Source organism: Cimex lectularius, unplaced genomic scaffold (genome assembly GCF_000648675.2).
Source record: "Cimex lectularius strain Harlan isolate CLEC.00 unplaced genomic scaffold, Clec_2.1 scaffold252, whole genome shotgun sequence".
NCBI lineage: Eukaryota > Metazoa > Arthropoda > Insecta > Hemiptera > Cimicidae > Cimex > Cimex lectularius.
Window position 1 is genome coordinate 546311 of NW_019392777.1, and position 16595 is coordinate 562905.

Below are 16595 nucleotides of genomic sequence, written 5' to 3' on the forward strand. Positions count from 1 at the left end.
TATCGTAAGTTGTAAATTGATCGAAAGACTAGATTTTTTAAAGGAAAACGAGGGGGGAAACGTCTATGGAAAGTCGTCACTGTCATACGTTTGAAAGCTGTCTTCCGAGACCTTCTGATATCACACCAAGCGAGAGAAAAAAAAGTGCACGCTAGAAAACGCTCCCCCCACAAACTTTTTTTTCCAAATAGATAAAAATTAAAAATAATACTTTAAAAAAATCACTATTTTTAACAAGCTGAGACAATTGCCTCACCCGCTTGAAACGAAATCACAGAAAAACTATAAATAAATATTATATTATAAAAAAGCCCCCCCCCCCAGTATGCTGAACGCCGTCTGCAGGAGATCTTGATTTCCTTAGCGGTCTGCCCGTTGACTTATTGATACACTCATGAGATAATACTGCTCGATGTTTTTTTGTGCGTAAAAAACCTAAAAGAAAAAAAAATATTAAAAAATAGGCTAAAATATTTATTACATATATATAAAAGTGAATGTTTGTATGTGTGTTAATGATGAAAACGAAAACTGCTGGACCGATTTCAATGAAACTTTCACACTTTGTTCATATTAGTGCCTGAGCGGGTTTAGATAATATAAAATGAGCATTAGGATTTCAAAAAAAAAAGAGAGCTTTCAGGAATTTGTAGCGTCCATTTTCACATCTGTTTTCTCAGCTGTCCAGTCGGGCCTTCGGCTCCCAGGTTGATACACATCTTTTAACTTCCAATTTGAAGGCGCTAAAAGTCAACAGATGCAAAAACTATGCTAAAGCTCTACAATCGAATCACTGAATCTATTATAGTTGAAATACTACTATTGGTTTCGCTTATGTAAAGATAGGAAGACATAAACTTCACCCTTTACTATAGGGAGTAGTGGTGAAAATGAAATACCGGCATGTGCCCTGACCGACGACCTTTCCACTAAGCCAAACCATCAGATTTGAGAAAAGCGCTCAAAGTGAGCATTTATTTAGTGTGCAAAGATAAAGACTGCGAAAAATATTTTGTTATACAAGTATGTATACATGAACAATTATAAATGATGTAAAATTGGATTTATTAACATTCTAAATTTTATAAAATGCAATGTTGTAAAGTTCCGTAATTTTAATTCTTTCAATGTTAGATGATAGATCCTATTAATTATTATTTTTATCTAAGGTTTTTGACTGAGATGAAAAATTGGTGTCACGAGCGGGATTCGAACCCACGGCAGTTCAAATTTTCCCTCATTTTGCCATATTTTCATTAATTGGTGTCCAAGGGGATTGTAGTTACAATAGCTCAAGTGGTTAGAGCAGCAGCGTATTGAGCCAAAGATCTTGGGTTCGAATCCCGCTCGTGACACTAGCTTTTCATCTCAACCAAAAACCTTAGATAATAAGAATAATTAATACAGTCAATTATGACCACTAAGCAAATACGGATTAATTTAATAATTAAAAAGAAGTAATTACATCTCTAACAGCTCCCCATGGCTAATTCATAAGTCGTTGAGAATTGAATCCTGATAATACAGGACGTTAGTTATTAAGTATACGTCTCCGTTTTGTATTAGTTTATAATGATATATTAATATATTTCATTTAAATTCATACCTAATATATATATATAATGTATTTATTTATACGTATTAGTTGCTATCAGAAGAGGTTATTTTTTGAACATATTTAAGCTTAAATGTTTTATTCTGATAATTTCAATTCATTCTATAATAATTCAGTATTGATGGTAATCGTTAATAGTGTTGATCATTTTCTAAGACTACTGCAAAGCATTGGCGAAATGGGAAACGGTCATATTTACCAAGATGCGCTTGGCTCATACAAGGATGATGCATAGGCACCTCCTCTACCGGACTGGGGTGAGACAAAGACGCAATTTTTAATTGTTAAAAATGCGAAACTTTCAACATAAAAAATATGTACAAGCCAAGTTATAATACAACTGGGTTATATCTTTTTTTTTCTTTTTTTTTTTTTATGAAGGTATTTCAACTATGGGGGTATGAACCCCGCAAGGTGCCGGTGTTTTAGAAAACAAGCCATGAGCGCCGTGTCAACGCCTAAACCATTGTGGCTACCGACACCCACTTAGGGTAGGTTAAATTACATTTGGGGTGGAACTATTTAATAATACCTTTTTCCTATTATCTATAATGTATTTAATAAGATTGAGTCAGTGCACTAACCACTCGCGGTCCAGTTGAACACATTTTAAATGTATAATATGAAATAAAAATGAAATATAAAACTTATACCGGTTTGAGTTAGACGATCGGGTGTTTCTCGGGCAAGAGTGGCGCCCGGTCGTCCTTCGTCCGCAAAACCTCCTCCCTCGTCTCCTCAAGGCTGAGGCATGACCAGAGCCCGAGCAGCGTCAACAAAAGTAGAAGTGACCATACGAGGCAGTACGGCACGCCGCGCACCGTCCCGCCTCCGCAGAGTCCAGCTGCGCCCGCTTTCTCTGTTACGACAGGCATCGTTCTTAACCTTATCTCTGGTATGCGGAGCGTCTCAACCCTGGCAATCTGCGAACGTAGGCTCGGATCTGTGAGCACGTCGTCTGGCTCAGGAACATCGGCCTGGAGGATCTGCATTGAGTTGCCATCGATGAACCATGACCAAGAAAACGCCGCCACCGACGGCTTCTCCAAACAAAAAAAATAATAATAAATAAATAATTCACTTAATTATACTTTTTATCTAAGGTCTTGGTTTTGAGATGAAAAAGTCAGTGACATGAGCGTGATTCAAACCCACGACCTTCAGCTTTAGAATTCATGAAAGGTCAATGGTTAGAAAAGTGGTGTATTTACCCGAAGGTCGTAGGTTGGAAATCTCGCTCGTGACACTGTCTTTTTCATCTCAACCGAGACCTTAAATAATTAATATGGTCAATTATAAGTGTTTTAATAACATAAATTTCAATTTTGTACTGAAACAGAAAGTACCTGAGTATTAGACTCGCAGCCTGTCTTGCACCACATCACATCGAACCCATAGCCCCCGTATGACTCCTGGCACACTATAATTTAAAAAAAAAAAAATTATAACATACTATATAATTAAAAACAACGAATTATGTATTTATGTATGACTTTAACATACTGGCTTTACAAGCTTCGCCCCGGAATGGCCTTCCGTCCGCTTGGCCTTCGGCGATCTGCTCCGCTATCACATAAAAGCGACAACCTCTTGCGCAGCTCTCCCTTATTCCAAGCTTTCAATTTAAACAATTCGTTTTAAACTGATTATTATGAAACAAAGAGAAAATTATTTTAATGGGGTGGAAAAAAATTACCTTTTCCGAATGTACCGACAGCCTCCTGAGACACTCGGCGGTGCAAGTCTCGCCCGGATGGCCCAGGACGCCGAGGAAGAGGGCGAAGAAGAGGAGGACCGTTGCAGAATTCATCCCGGGCAGTAAAACGAAGAGGAAAACGATAAATAGCGTATTTTGCTTACTAGGAAAGCGTATGCGACTCTAGAGGGAAAGAAGGCTGCACTTTGCAGTCTGCAGTTCTCCACTCTGCAGTAGGAGAACGTCGCTAAGCCTCCAGTGTTGCCAACCTACAGCATAAATTTTCCCCTTTCAACTTTTCCCACCCTACAAGACTCTAATACAATTTTCAAAAAATTGCCAAATACCGAGGAAAATACATAGCACTACAAGAGGAGAGAGAAAAAAGGAGCCTCTATTCTGCTTTGAAGGATCAAAAATTTTATACACATGTGCATTATGACATAATACTTACAAAATTTTATTTTTAATTATTTACTTGTATATTATTTGGAAATGGATTTATATAGATTCAAAGCCGTGTTGAATCTGTTCACCTATCATAGTCCATCGGCAGACTCGATAATCACCCCGGTATAGACCTCAGTTGAATCCGTCTTACCGTCTAGCCAGGTTGGTCTCTTGGGGGAGAAGGATCAACAGCTAGGTCAATTCAGCACCAGGGTGGTTGAGTACTTGATATACCTCCATTGCCCTTTAACTACACAACTAGCCTAATTGAGGTTCGATGGAGTAGTCAAAATTCCACCGACGCTCATCACAAATTCAGTATCAACACAAACTAGGTTCATCTATAGTATCTACATACATGCAATAAAACAACTCTTTTCTTTCAAGAATCACACGGGACCTAAATACTCGCTGCTTGAGCATGTTTATAAAATTGGGTGGCATTCTTACAATGCTCTATAAGGAGCAAAGGAATTCTATTAGGTGGGACACATCGAGCGACCCTTCTCTGCAAGCTGGACATATGCAGGCTTTCGACCAAAATTGTTCATGTGTCAACCTTAATCAATTGAGGATATACCTTCTATTCTTCCTCCACCGAAGGACACCCATCGACAGTGCTCTTTATAAGCGAGAGCTTCTCTGTCAACTCGGCCCATTGACACTGCTACATTATTTTTATCGTGTTTTTTATTGCACTATTAGTGTCAGAGAGCCAGATCACAGTGTTTGTCTGCCTTTTCACTTTTCACCCAGTTCTAGGAAAACTTGTCACAAACAGCAGTAATCAAGCTGAGGGATTCGGTGTAGACTAGGTAGGCATAACACACCTTCATAAGTCTTAGACCCGTTGTAAACACTACAAAAACCAGTGTACCTAAATCTAAACTCCAAGAAGTTAGCTCAGTAAAGGTATGGCGAAGTAGACAACTTGGCTAACATCCGGGAGGACCCAGGGCGTAGTCAGCCGGTTGCCCAGCTCAATTACCTCTCCAAGTGTCCCCCTGCCATCCCTAAGGCTTTGAAGCGTATTCCTAGAGTAATATTAGATTAATATTTAAATTTCAATTATTCATTATTAATTACATATACTTTACTCTTATAGAATTTGTAAAAGCATATTTACCCATATAAATCAATAAATACATAAAACGAGCATCCTTATTTTCAACAAGTGTGCAATACCTAAATTATTCATAATTTTCCTCTCTATTACTTTTTTCTGCATTTTACATAGTTAAATTTCTCATTTTCACTTGATATTCTTTTTCGTTAAAAAGTTATGTACTGTGTCTGTGTATTTTCCTGCCCATTTAGGTACAGGTTTGTTTTACGTTTAATATCTCCATCATCATAATTTTTTTAAGCAATCATCTCACGATTCACATACAGCCATTTTCTCTGTAAAATATTTTCACAGAGGTAAAATATATTTATTATATAAAATATTTTGAGGTATAATATTTTTAAGAGACCTTGCGCACCTGGATGCATGAACTGCAAACTGCAAAAAATGAAAGAGAGGAGAGTGAAAGAGTGAGTTGGGTGGGTGATAGACAGACGGATAGTGAATGAGAGTGAGTGAATAATCAAGAGTGACTCGAGTAAAGAGAGTGAGAGCGTATAAATGCACGAATGAGTGAGCAAGCGAACAAGTCTGAGAAACAAAATAAAAAAGTGGGAGAGGAAACAGAGTGATTGGGGGTCAAGTAAACAGCGTGAGTGATAGGACGAGTGAGTGAACACAAGAATAAAGTTAGCAAGTGTGTGTGTGAAAGAGAGAGGGGGGAGTGAGTGTAGTGAGAGAGAGATTGAGTGAAGGTGAGAGTGAGATAAAGTGAGAGAGTGTGAAGAAAAGAAGATAGTGAGAGAAAAAGAGAGAGAAAGAGTGAAGGTGAGGGTGAGATAAAGTGAGTGAGTGAGTGAGTGAGTGAGTGAGAGAGNGAGTGTGAGAGAAAGTAAGTGAGTAAGAGAGTGTGTGAAAGAGAAAGGGAGAGAAAGTAAGAGAGGGAGTGAGTGAGAGGAGTGCATGCATAAATAGATTCATAAGTAATGAGAAAAAATATGGGAAATTTATAAAATGATGAATAAAATAGATAATAAAAAATAAAATAATAATAAACACAAGTGAATATAAATAAAGACAGTATAAATTAAAAAAATTAAAATCTTACATTATTGAATTTGAAAAAAAAATTAAAAACAAATTTTTTTCTTCTGTTTTTCTTCTTTCTATGATCACTAAAATGTCTTTTTATATTTATATATTTTAAATACGAGTTAAAATCAACATATCAACATATTAACATATCACAATGTGGTTTGTTTTCTCATCCCACGCTCACAGTAGGGTGGGTCGAGTTTAAACTTCAGTTTCAACTCTCGTCGGCCCATATTATGGTACGGTCGTTTGTACGTATCTGGAGTCGTTTGACGTGGAATAGGACACGCAGGCCGAGGCCGAGCTTGAACCCCATGCCTTTGAGGACGTCGTACCTTTTCATCAGCTTCAGTGCATACCCATCAATGTCCTTAAAAAAAAAAATTTTTTTAAATAAAAGATTTGAATATTTTTTTTGTAATAAGTATACTTGTTCGATGAAAGTTTTGGACACGTTGTCGTCAAAGTACGTTGCGAAGTAGTCTGCGACTTCCTCGGTTGTCCAGAGCGTTGGGTCCGGAACGTCGGGGTCAGGTACGGGACGTTCTTCTATTTGCATTCTCGCCTTCCTCTGGACTTCCATGCGCTTCGACTTGATGTCTTCGCTCGAACTGCTGCTCGCCTCGTCCGCCATGCCCATCAGCATCATTTTCTCCTTGCCTTCTTCTACAGAGGAAAGAAAAACAAAATGTAACAGCTGATATGTTCAGCTGATTATTTTTGCAAAAAAAAATTATACAAACCCGAATTTATTGAATTTGACTTGAGCTGAAAAGGCCGGAGGACTTTGACGTTCGACTGGAGGAGACGATTTATACCTAAGATCTTGTCGTTGTAGCTTGAGTCTTCAAGGACGACGAAGAACATGTTGAGCGGGGTCTTGAACCTGGATATGGCATTGACGCATTTTTTGACGTTATAACCTTTGCGTGTCAGTTCAGTTTTGATCGCCTCAGGCGACACCATGTGATGGAGGCCTTTTATCACAACTGTATTTGAGCTTACGACGCCCTTCGTAGCTATCGTTACCTCTTTCACAGCTTTAAAAAAAAAAAGTTAAACTTTGCACGACTATTTGGAGGGGGAGTTACCTTTTTTTTCGGCGCAGTTCTTGCACTGCCAGGATCCGATCATCATGTTGGTGATCCTGGGTGAGATGCAAGTCTTGTGATAGTGGTCGCCGCAGGAAAGGCATTTAACGAGAGAACCTAACCACTGTATTTAAAGAAGAAAAAATAAATAAATAAAAAATTAGATTTCAGGGATCTTAATATAGATTTTTTTAACCTTATTAGTTGGCATTACGCATGATACGCATGTTGCCTTGAAAGAGTTGGCCGGTTTGTCAGCCCGGCAGTGCGAGCAGTACCAGGCTGTCCGGTCGTACGGCTCGCTCATGAATAACAGCTGTTCCTGTTCGACACACGATGAGTGGGCGAACGATTTGCACAGCCTGCACCTCACAGGCGATTCGGAGAGTCGGCATGGCTCGCGGCATATCGAACACTTCTGAAGACCACACCTCCTCTTTGGGAACTCTGAGTAGATCGTCTTGCCTTCGGCGTTCTCAGATTTCATACACCTCCTCCTGTTAGATTTTTTCTTCAAGGACGGGAACACATACTCGTTTGAATCATACCGTTTGCTCTAGAAAAATTAAAAATAAATAATTAAATTTAAAAAACGGCAGTCCCAGCGTTCCCAATAATTGGCTATGTTGTAAAAACCAGGAAATTAGACTAAACCACGAAACGCCCAAACAACGTCCTGGTGCATTAATGGGGAATTTTCTATCCGAAAACATGAATAGACGGGATTGAGTTCCTTAACATTCACATGGAGGCAACAGGTGCTCTTAAATTTGACACCTTACCCGTACAGACTGACCTTTGCATTCCTGTACACATGAGTACGCAGTCCCATTACCTAGATACTATTTATTAATCTAGCCTTACAGCAGAGGTCCCGACCATCAGAGAAAGAAGTAAACCATACTCAAACGAGTTGAGTACACTGAGGCCAAGGTCTGCGATTTGTGCAAAAACGAGCCACAATATTGCCCGTATGGGGGAAAAAGTGGAAACCAGCCGTACTCCTGAGGGAGGAAAAGTCTTAAAGTTTTGGGATTTGATTTAAAAAAAAAATCTTAAGCTTAACGAAAAGCTCTAGATATAAAGATTGCACAAAAGACCAATATTGGTCAAGTGTTGTAAGGTTGTAAAAGGGCCAACTTCTTTCTAAACCTTAAACAATATAATTTAATCTTACCCTTACGCGTCCGCTTTTTTTCAGAGGCTGGTTCGGGACCTTTTTGATGCGTATCGACGGTTTGTAGAGTCCGTCGACGTTCTGTCTCGTTTCATCATCACCGTCGCCTTCCGAGTCAAGGTCTTCTTCGTTAAGCTCCTCCTCGCTTTCAGCCTTCTCTTTCGTCTTCTCCTTCGCCTCCTGACAGCTCGAGTCGTCACCGCTCAACGAAACAGGTTTGGACGATTGTTTAAGCTTGCGCCTCTTGCGTGTCGGGCCGATGGTGCTGCTGTCCGAACTCACATCTATTACCTCCTCCTGAAAAGACAAATCCTGAAGTTTAGAGTTAAACGCCTGAACATAGAATTTAATAATTACTTTTCTCTTTTGCGACTCCGGGATCTCTTCAAGGATTTCTTTAAAGATGCATGTTCCTTCAGTTCCTTCATTATCAATCTGAAATGAAGAGATTTTTTTTTTTGTAATAATGTACCTAGCTCTGGGATTTTATTACATAATAACATATTAAATGTATAGTCTTTTTTTTTTTTTTTCAAATAACTAAATAATTTTTAGAAATGATGACGGTGGGGTGAGTGTGTAGATTCACTTTTTGTAAATAATTTCTTTCCGGGAATAGCCCAGGTGTCCAGGACTTTCGCCCATCCATCAGATCAGACATATGTACCTTTCCTAGCCATAAATCTTATGGCCCAATTCCTGTCCCGATTCGGGGGTGATTTAATTAGGTATCGGAATGATGTAGGCATATACTCATACCAGCATAGCTACCAGGCTTTCCCCTTCTGCCGAATGTTAAGGCTTAAAAAGTCTAGTTTTGTACAGTCTTTAGGAAGATTTCACTACAATAGGTACTGTTTGTTTCCTATCCTGATTTTCCTGGGGTTTAAGAACAAAACATAAAATTTGGAATTTTTATAGATTAGTAAAAGAATCAAGTCATACCCTAACCAAGTTATACACTAAGTCCTCTGAGACATTTTCACTTATGTCAACTTTCATCTCAAAGCCTTAAAAATGGTTAAAAAGAATTAAGTTGTAAAAAAGTCCCCAGGAAGGTTTCATTATGATAGGTTTGCCATTCTGGTTTTGCTGTACAAAAGTACAAAACATAAAAATTTTAAATTTTATAGATTGACAATAGAGTCAAGATTAATCTTAATCCGGGTTGTAAATTTGTTATGTTTTTCTCAAAGTTTGAAGTTTAAATACCTCGAAATTGGTAAAAAGGAGTTAAGTTGTAAAAAAAAGTCCTTAGAAAGGTTACATTATGACAGGTTTACCATCCTGATTTTGCTGGAAGTTTAGAACAAAACAAAATTTGTATAAACTGACAATAAGGTCAAGTTAAACAAAGTCATCCGGGAAGTAAGTTTGTCAAGTTTTTTTTTCTTTTTAAGTCTAGTTTAAACTAGAAATGGGTAAAATGGTTAAGATATATAAAAAGCCCTTTGGAAGGTTTTATTATGACAAGTTTGCCATCTTGGTTTTGCTGTGGTTGTTTACAAAACATCAAATTTTGTAGATTGACAATTAGTACAAGTTAAACAAAGTTTTCCGAGATGAAAGTTTTCAATTTTTTTTTCCAAAGCTTGTTAAACACTTAGAAATTGGCAAAAGGAGTTAAGTTGTAAAAAAGTCCTTAGGAAGGTTCCATTATAACAGGTTCTGCTTGTTTACCACACTGTTTTTTTCCAAAGAGACTATTTACTACAACCGGAAAACTAAAGTTTTTTCGAAATACTTTATGGGGGGAGGGGGTAAAGTTATAGTCTTTTTTATAGATTAGTAAAATGTTTGTCAGTCCTTAGGGAGATTTCACTGTGCCAGGTTCTACTTGTTTACCATCCTGGTTTTCCTATGACTTTTTTAAACCCGTTTAAGCTTAAAGCTTTGAAAATTTTACAAATGGGTAAAAAATTTAATTTTTTTACATCTAATATAAAGAAAATTGTGGATGAAAGTCTGCAGTACCTTTTCTTTTTTGACGAGGTCTATATCGGGGACGTCTTGTTCCTGACAGTCTTCCTCAGAAGATTCCTCTCCCGTTACATCACCCAGGTCGATGAGGGTGAGTTTATCATCCATCGCCTCCTCCCTTATAACGTCGAGGATCTCATCTCTGTCTTTGCAGACGTCGTTTTCGACCAAGAAAGCGCCCAATTCTTCGAGTGTGGCGTCTTCTTTCTGCATAGAGTCCCAGGCGGCGGCGATTTTCCCCTCGGACGCCCTGACGCCGCAGGACGCGATCGAATCCCATGAGACCTTCCTGTAGACCGGCTTTCCGGCCCTTTCCGCCTTGACGACCTTGCCTTCGGCGAGGAGGGCGTCCAGGACGGACTCGCACGTCTGCAGGCTGAAGCCGTACAGTTTGACGAGCGGCCGAGAGACGCGGGCGGCGTCAGCACAACGTCCGGAGGCGGAGATCTGTTCTACGGCAGCCAACGCGACGTCCTGGACGGTCGAGTCGGGCTTTCGCCGGATTTCCGAGAGTCTTTTGAGCATCCCGAACTGAACCGGAGGCCAGAAGGTTCGACACTGGCTGGTGGCTGAAGACGCTGTCTACGGGCCGACCCGCATGTGCACCACCCTATACTCTACACAATTTCTAACCTCCCGTACAAAAACAAGCAAAAAACAAACAATTTAAGCGTTCACCCTTACCATTTTGAACAACAAAAACAACAATACATAAAAAAACACGCTAAATTAAATAACAACTCAACTACCGGACCGATCAAACCAAGCCTGCAAGACGACCTCGACACACGCACAAAATACACCCGTGATAAATTGCAAAAAAAAAAAATAAACAATAAAAAATAAATACCAGGACCAATTAAAAGACAGTAATTAAACGAGAAAACAATATTTGATTAAGGAGAAAATCGATAGGAAAAGCGAAACGTGAGCCCGAGGTGCCCCTTCCGAAATTCTCCACTTTCCCACCGTACCCTACAAACCAAAAAACACAGTTAAAAAAATTAATACAATTAATATCTATCTATAAACTATAAATGAATTAAATTAGTAAAAAGGAAGGAAAGGAATGACAAAACTTCTGGCTGTAATTAAAACGAACGGTTCAAATTTAAAGATGGCGACGGTCACGGCCCAAGTACACCACCTTTTGTTTAATTTAAACTATTATACAATAATTACTACCAGAATACATAATTTATAATAATTTATGGATTTTTTGTTAATTGTGACTTAAATAGAGAGCTCTGTAAAGATAAAATTGGTTTACAATATAGACGATAATTTAGATTTGCACAAGGTAGCCATGGCAACTGGAGGAAACAGGACTGTTTCCTTTCTATTTTTCAATTTCAATTATTAACGATATAATTATTAACTATTTATTATTTTTATGCTAATTTTAGTATAAAAAATGTATATCGATAAAATTTGCTGGACAAAAGTGAACAGTTTATATTCACACATGGTGTCTGGAGGAAATTGTCTAATCCCTCCTATTAGTTCAATTTCAATTATTATCTGCATAATAACTGTTTATGATTTTTATGTTAATTATGGCATAAAAAAATCGATAAAAGTGGCTGGAATAGGATAGAGCTATTTAAATCACCTGGAAGCCATGGCAAGAAGAGCAAACTGTCAATTATGTCCTATTCATTCAATTTCCATTATTCATATAATTTTATAACTGTTTATTAATTTCTCATCAAATGTGTCAAACAGAGACCGGATTTTTATGCAGTTAAACGCCTATTAATATAATATAAAGTTGTTAAAATATGTAATGATATGCAGTAAACCAGTTTTTTTGCTATCATAGTAACTTTAACTCCCCCTAGAGTTTATTTACATTTAACAAAAATATTTTTACACTTACATAATTAAATTATATATTTTATACTAATTGAGTATTATTAATGGTAAGTTTGGTTGGTAACTTAATTTAGTAAGTAACTAAAGTACTTATCTAAATTGTTTTCTGTGAAATTGTGCCTACAGTCACTCAAAGTTTGTGATTATATTGAATATTGAAATAAATCCTAAGCAAGGGTTTTATATTCTTTTGTCGGTATTGCTGGCATCTTCTCTTCCCGTCGTTGCGGCCTGTTTCAATTTTATTCAAATTAAACCAACTTTTCGTCAACTTGTTGCACATTTATTTAGAAATCGTGAGATGCGGTCTGCTGTGATGTAGGTTTCAGAAAAACATTTTCTTTATCGTGCCAACATTTCGATCTTTATTGAGATCATCTTCAGGGCCTGGGATTTACAAATTGTTGTAAAAATGTTGCACATTTTTTTATGCTTCCCCTGAAAACCAACATTTTAATCATTTTGCGCGATTAATGTCATTTTACGTAAAAATCCTTCAAGTATGGGTATTGTTAAAATATGCAATATTCATCAAATAAGGAAAAATATGCTCTATAAAATTTAACTTGTGGCTTCTATACATGATTCAGATAGATAATTGATAGTTATTCAGATATCGTGAGATGCGGTATCGGTAGATATCTGAATAACTATCCATTAATGGTCACTAATCTCTACACATAGATAATTGATTTCCTCAGACACATGTGATGGCAAACAAATTATGCAACTGCATAAAAATCCAGTCTCTAATCATAAATAATCATTTTATATCAATAAAATTTATTTATAAAGATCATACTTGCAAAGGTAACGATGGCACTGGAAGGAACTGTCAATTCTTCTATTTTAATTATTAGCGAGTTAATTTATAACTGTTATGGTTTTTATGTTAACTGTGGCATAAATTCATGTTTTCATAGATAAAATTTGTTCAAAATTAGAGGAAAAAAAAATTTACACCTGAGGCCATGGTGACTGATGTAAACTGTATAATAATTCCTATTTGTTCAATTTCATTTATTACCTACATAACTATATATGAGTTTTTTTGTTAATTGTGGTCTAAATTACCATTTTATTTCAATAAAACTTTATTTTTGTACTGGTAGCTATCGCAACTGGAAGGAGCTTACAAATTTCCTTTATTTTCGTTTCAATTTGTAATTTTTTCTGGCAAAATGAGAAATCCGTTCAAATTTGCACAAAGCAGCCATGGCAACAAAAGAAAACTGTATTACCTCCTGCTTGTTTGATTTTAATTATTATGTATATAATTTATAACTGTTTATTATTTCCATGTCAATTTTGGTACATAGCAAGAAATTTAGCCCATGATAAAGAAGTTAAAGATTACTGGTTTTTAATTTTTAAATTTGTAATTTGTGAATTGTAGCATAAATGAACAGTTTTTAAAAATCAACGTTGCATTGGTCCATTATTTTATTCCGAGCTCTTCTATAAGCCCTCTTCCTTTACCAACAATCTATGCAGGCTCCTTCTAATTATAAATAAAATCACATTACCTTGCTATAAAGTCCTGTTATTTTATTACAAACTACGAACTCAATTTTGCGGACTGCTTACTATAAACCACTAACTTGTAACGTCTCATCTCAACAGAAAAACATCTGCCATTTTAATATGAACTCCACTCGAAGATCTCATCCCTGTGGAAAGGATCCTGTTACTTTGCCGACAAACTCACTTTATTTCACAGCACGATTATTTAGTTACATTGCTAAGTGTTTTATTATGAGTATTATTTGGCTATAATATAATTCCTGCTTAATATTTGTTGAAATCTCTTATTATGGAAATATAAGCTCCTTTCTGGTGGAATATCCTGTTATTTTATTATGAGGTCCCGTTATATTGCCATAAGCTCATATTATTTTGGCTGTTTTTCTATAAACTGTTGCTTTACAATGACATTGATGTTTTAAGTCTGAAACGCAAATAACATTTATAAAGTTTAAATAAAAATTTTATTATTTACATATGTAATATAAAATATATATTGGTAAGCGGTTTAAAACCATGTGCGATCAGACATTTTCATCGTGTCGTTTTGAAAAGTCAGCTTATGTAATCCCTGTCACCGACGAACTCTTTGATCTGCTTCAGAAAAATCGAGCTCACCTTGTCACAGTTGGACTTTGTGCTCTGTTTCAAGTAAGCCTCCATAGGTAAAAGGAGGTGCTGGTACGGGTCACTGCCTAACTGAAACTGCAATACCAGGGGGGTTAAACTCGGAATGTAATGTTTTTTGTTTTTTTTATTACCTCTTGGAACGCACGGAAGACGGCCTGAAATGCCGGCTGTTTGCTCGAGTGGAATGTACCGCGGGATCCATGGAGTACACGGACGCCTTCCCTCTCTGCTGACTTGCACACGCTCATATACATGCAGTGGTCCGACCTGTAGTTGTACGTGCAATCGTATATGTACAACCTTTCTGTTGAAAGAAAATAATAAATTAGTAAAACGCACGTTTTTTTTGTGCGTGAATTTTACCTGGGTGAAAATGGAAGATAATGTTGATGATGTCTTGGTCTCCCCATGTGATCATATATTTGTATTGTTTCAGTATTGGCAATAAATACTGGTTCCAGTTGAAAGCACGCATCCTTGTAAGATTCATCAGCATCACACCCGAATTTACACCTGCATTAACATATAAATAAATAATTAATAAAATAAATAAATGATAGTTTTGAGAAAAAGTGTTCGTGTTCTTTCTCTTGACTTGAGAGGGTTATCAATTAAAATACTACTCTTTTGCCATTGACAGATACAAACACCTTTATGGGAAAAGGTGAGGACTGAATACAAAGAGATCCCTATTGCTATACATAGTCGTATAGGATAGGGATGTAAAGAGACCGGCTCTTATATAATCTAATCTATATACATAACTGGAAGAACAGAAAGCTCAAAGGATTTAACTATTCAATTCAAAAATGGCAAAAAAAAAGTTGACATTTAATACTTCCAAGACTAAAAGTTAAATAAATAAATTTCCCTCACCGAGTTTTCCGTAGAAAGGATGTTTCGCGAACCTATTGTACCATCCGGTATGCGGGTCTTCATGCTCAGGTGCCAAGGCTGAGAACTGGGTGGAGTTCATCGATTGGAAATGCGCCCATACGTTTTCAAGAGGGCTCAGGAAAAGGACATCAGTGTCGACGTACAGGATTGAATCTGTGTCGGTAAGGAGGTTCTGAAAATGTAAGATGGTCATTATATATTACGCAGGGCGGGCGACCAGGACCCGAGGGGTTAAAAGCCTGGGTAGGCCCGTACCCCATAAGACGGTGATTAGAACAAAACTGACTGTCCGACACCATTCAAACATACCGGAAGGAAAAGCCTCTGGGCGGCACAAGGCTTGAATAACGTTCGCCACTTCTCGCTCTCGTTTTTTGGAAACGATATCACTCTCGTTTCAAATGTAAACGACGCGTTGGCAATCTCCTTCCACTCTGACAACTGAAGAATGTAAAAGTACAAAACTATCATCATCTAAATCAAATCAAAGAACAATTGAGAAATTACCTTTTCGTGAAATCTTGAGAACAGACCAGTCTCTGTGATAACGATGATCTTCTTTAGAGAGTCCTGTGAGAATATGATGGCCGATTTGAGCATGACGAGAGTCTCCTGGACCCTGTCACCGCAGACAACGACTGTCAGAACGACGGATCTGTTTCAAAATAATACATTATGAACAATAATTATAGAATATTTCTGACATACTTCTCATGCTTGCTGGACGGGGTGAGCCGGTCTGTCATCTGCTCGAGTCGAATCTCTCTGTAGACACCAGTCGACACAAGATCGTTAAGTCCGCCCGTCATCATCAGCGTGTAGCAGACGACGAGGGCGAAGGCGAACAAAGCGACCCTATACACAAGCTTCATACCGTCAGTTGACATGACAAGGTTTTTAACCCGCCGACCGCTTCCCGACGGGACGCATGTCTTTCAGTCGGGTCCGAAGATCGGGGTCCCATCAGGGTCCTTACTGTCTCGCTTTTTATATCGAAAAAATATATTTAAAAAACAAAAATCATGTCTAAAAAGGAAAAAACATAACTCACTTGGAGCCTTTCACTTTGTACACACAACCTTGACTGAGGGAAGCCTGTTTGCACCTTCCCTTTGATAACATCACAAGTTTACAATCATAATATATATTTCTTAAATTAACACGTTCAATATAAAAACAAAATTTTTAAGATCAGTGACTTGTTAATCTAATCAGCATTGATGCTTTCTTCTTAAGAAAAATATTTACTTTTCATTAAGTAAATAATTATTTTGATATGTAGATTTACATTTAAATTATTTAACAATGATAAAAGCTTCTAAATGTAAATCGCTACGTATTTGCATTAGCATTTCAAAACTAGGGTTTTTGTAGTATGTACTAGACTACTAGTTATTACTTGGAAAACCTGTTTGCAACCTCCACCTTAACTATTTAAACGTCTGTCACCGATGTTTGCCATAAAAAATAAATTCAATTTTTTTTTAATCTTAACAAAA

The 16595-nt window shown here is 37.3% G+C and overlaps 3 protein-coding genes across 7 annotated transcripts; all 3 read right to left on the bottom strand.

Moving 5' to 3' along the window:
- Positions 1-66: 66 nt before the first annotated feature.
- LOC106673597 lies at positions 67-3634 on the bottom strand. Of its 2 annotated transcripts, none has more exons than XM_024227684.1 (5): positions 3312-3634; positions 3119-3230; positions 2962-3035; positions 2269-2658; positions 67-435 (listed from the first exon to the last, which is right to left on the bottom strand). In XM_024227684.1, exons 1-4 carry the CDS (start codon positions 3423-3425, stop codon positions 2278-2280), a joined length of 681 nt encoding a protein of 226 aa, XP_024083452.1. In that variant the 5' UTR covers positions 3426-3634; the 3' UTR covers positions 67-435; positions 2269-2277. The 2 variants fall into 2 exon arrangements, with proteins under 2 accessions (XP_024083452.1, XP_014261232.1); XM_014405746.2 differs by having other exon boundaries at positions 2269-2655; positions 3312-3589.
- Positions 3635-5979: 2345 nt separating this feature from the next.
- LOC106673612 lies at positions 5980-11151 on the bottom strand. Of its 2 annotated transcripts, none has more exons than XM_014405790.2 (8): positions 10165-11151; positions 8548-8625; positions 8191-8502; positions 7210-7569; positions 7014-7137; positions 6666-6962; positions 6353-6588; positions 5980-6292 (listed from the first exon to the last, which is right to left on the bottom strand). In XM_014405790.2, the coding sequence occupies exons 1-8, from the start codon at positions 10693-10695 to the stop codon at positions 6137-6139; spliced, it is 2094 nt and encodes a 697-aa protein (XP_014261276.1). In that variant the 5' UTR covers positions 10696-11151; the 3' UTR covers positions 5980-6136. The 2 variants fall into 2 exon arrangements, with proteins under 2 accessions (XP_014261276.1, XP_014261277.1); XM_014405791.2 differs by having other exon boundaries at positions 8191-8487; positions 10165-11146.
- A 2201-nt stretch (positions 11152-13352) lies between these two features.
- LOC106673605 (glucoside xylosyltransferase 1) lies at positions 13353-16502 on the bottom strand. Of its 3 annotated transcripts, XR_001341401.2 has the most exons (10): positions 16148-16501; positions 15805-16079; positions 15604-15751; positions 15406-15537; positions 15076-15268; positions 14563-14712; positions 14331-14503; positions 14188-14274; positions 13783-13993; positions 13353-13715 (listed from the first exon to the last, which is right to left on the bottom strand). XR_001341401.2 is itself a non-coding variant. In XM_014405770.2 (9 exons), exons 2-9 carry the CDS (start codon positions 15981-15983, stop codon positions 13988-13990), a joined length of 1068 nt encoding a protein of 355 aa, XP_014261256.1. In that variant the 5' UTR covers positions 15984-16079; positions 16148-16501; the 3' UTR covers positions 13733-13987. The 3 variants fall into 3 exon arrangements, 2 of the variants coding, with proteins under 2 accessions (XP_014261256.1, XP_014261254.1); XM_014405770.2 differs by lacking the exon at positions 13353-13715 and having other exon boundaries at positions 13733-13993; XM_014405768.2 differs by lacking the exons at positions 13353-13715; positions 13783-13993 and having other exon boundaries at positions 14040-14274; positions 16148-16502.
- Positions 16503-16595: the final 93 nt, after the last annotated feature.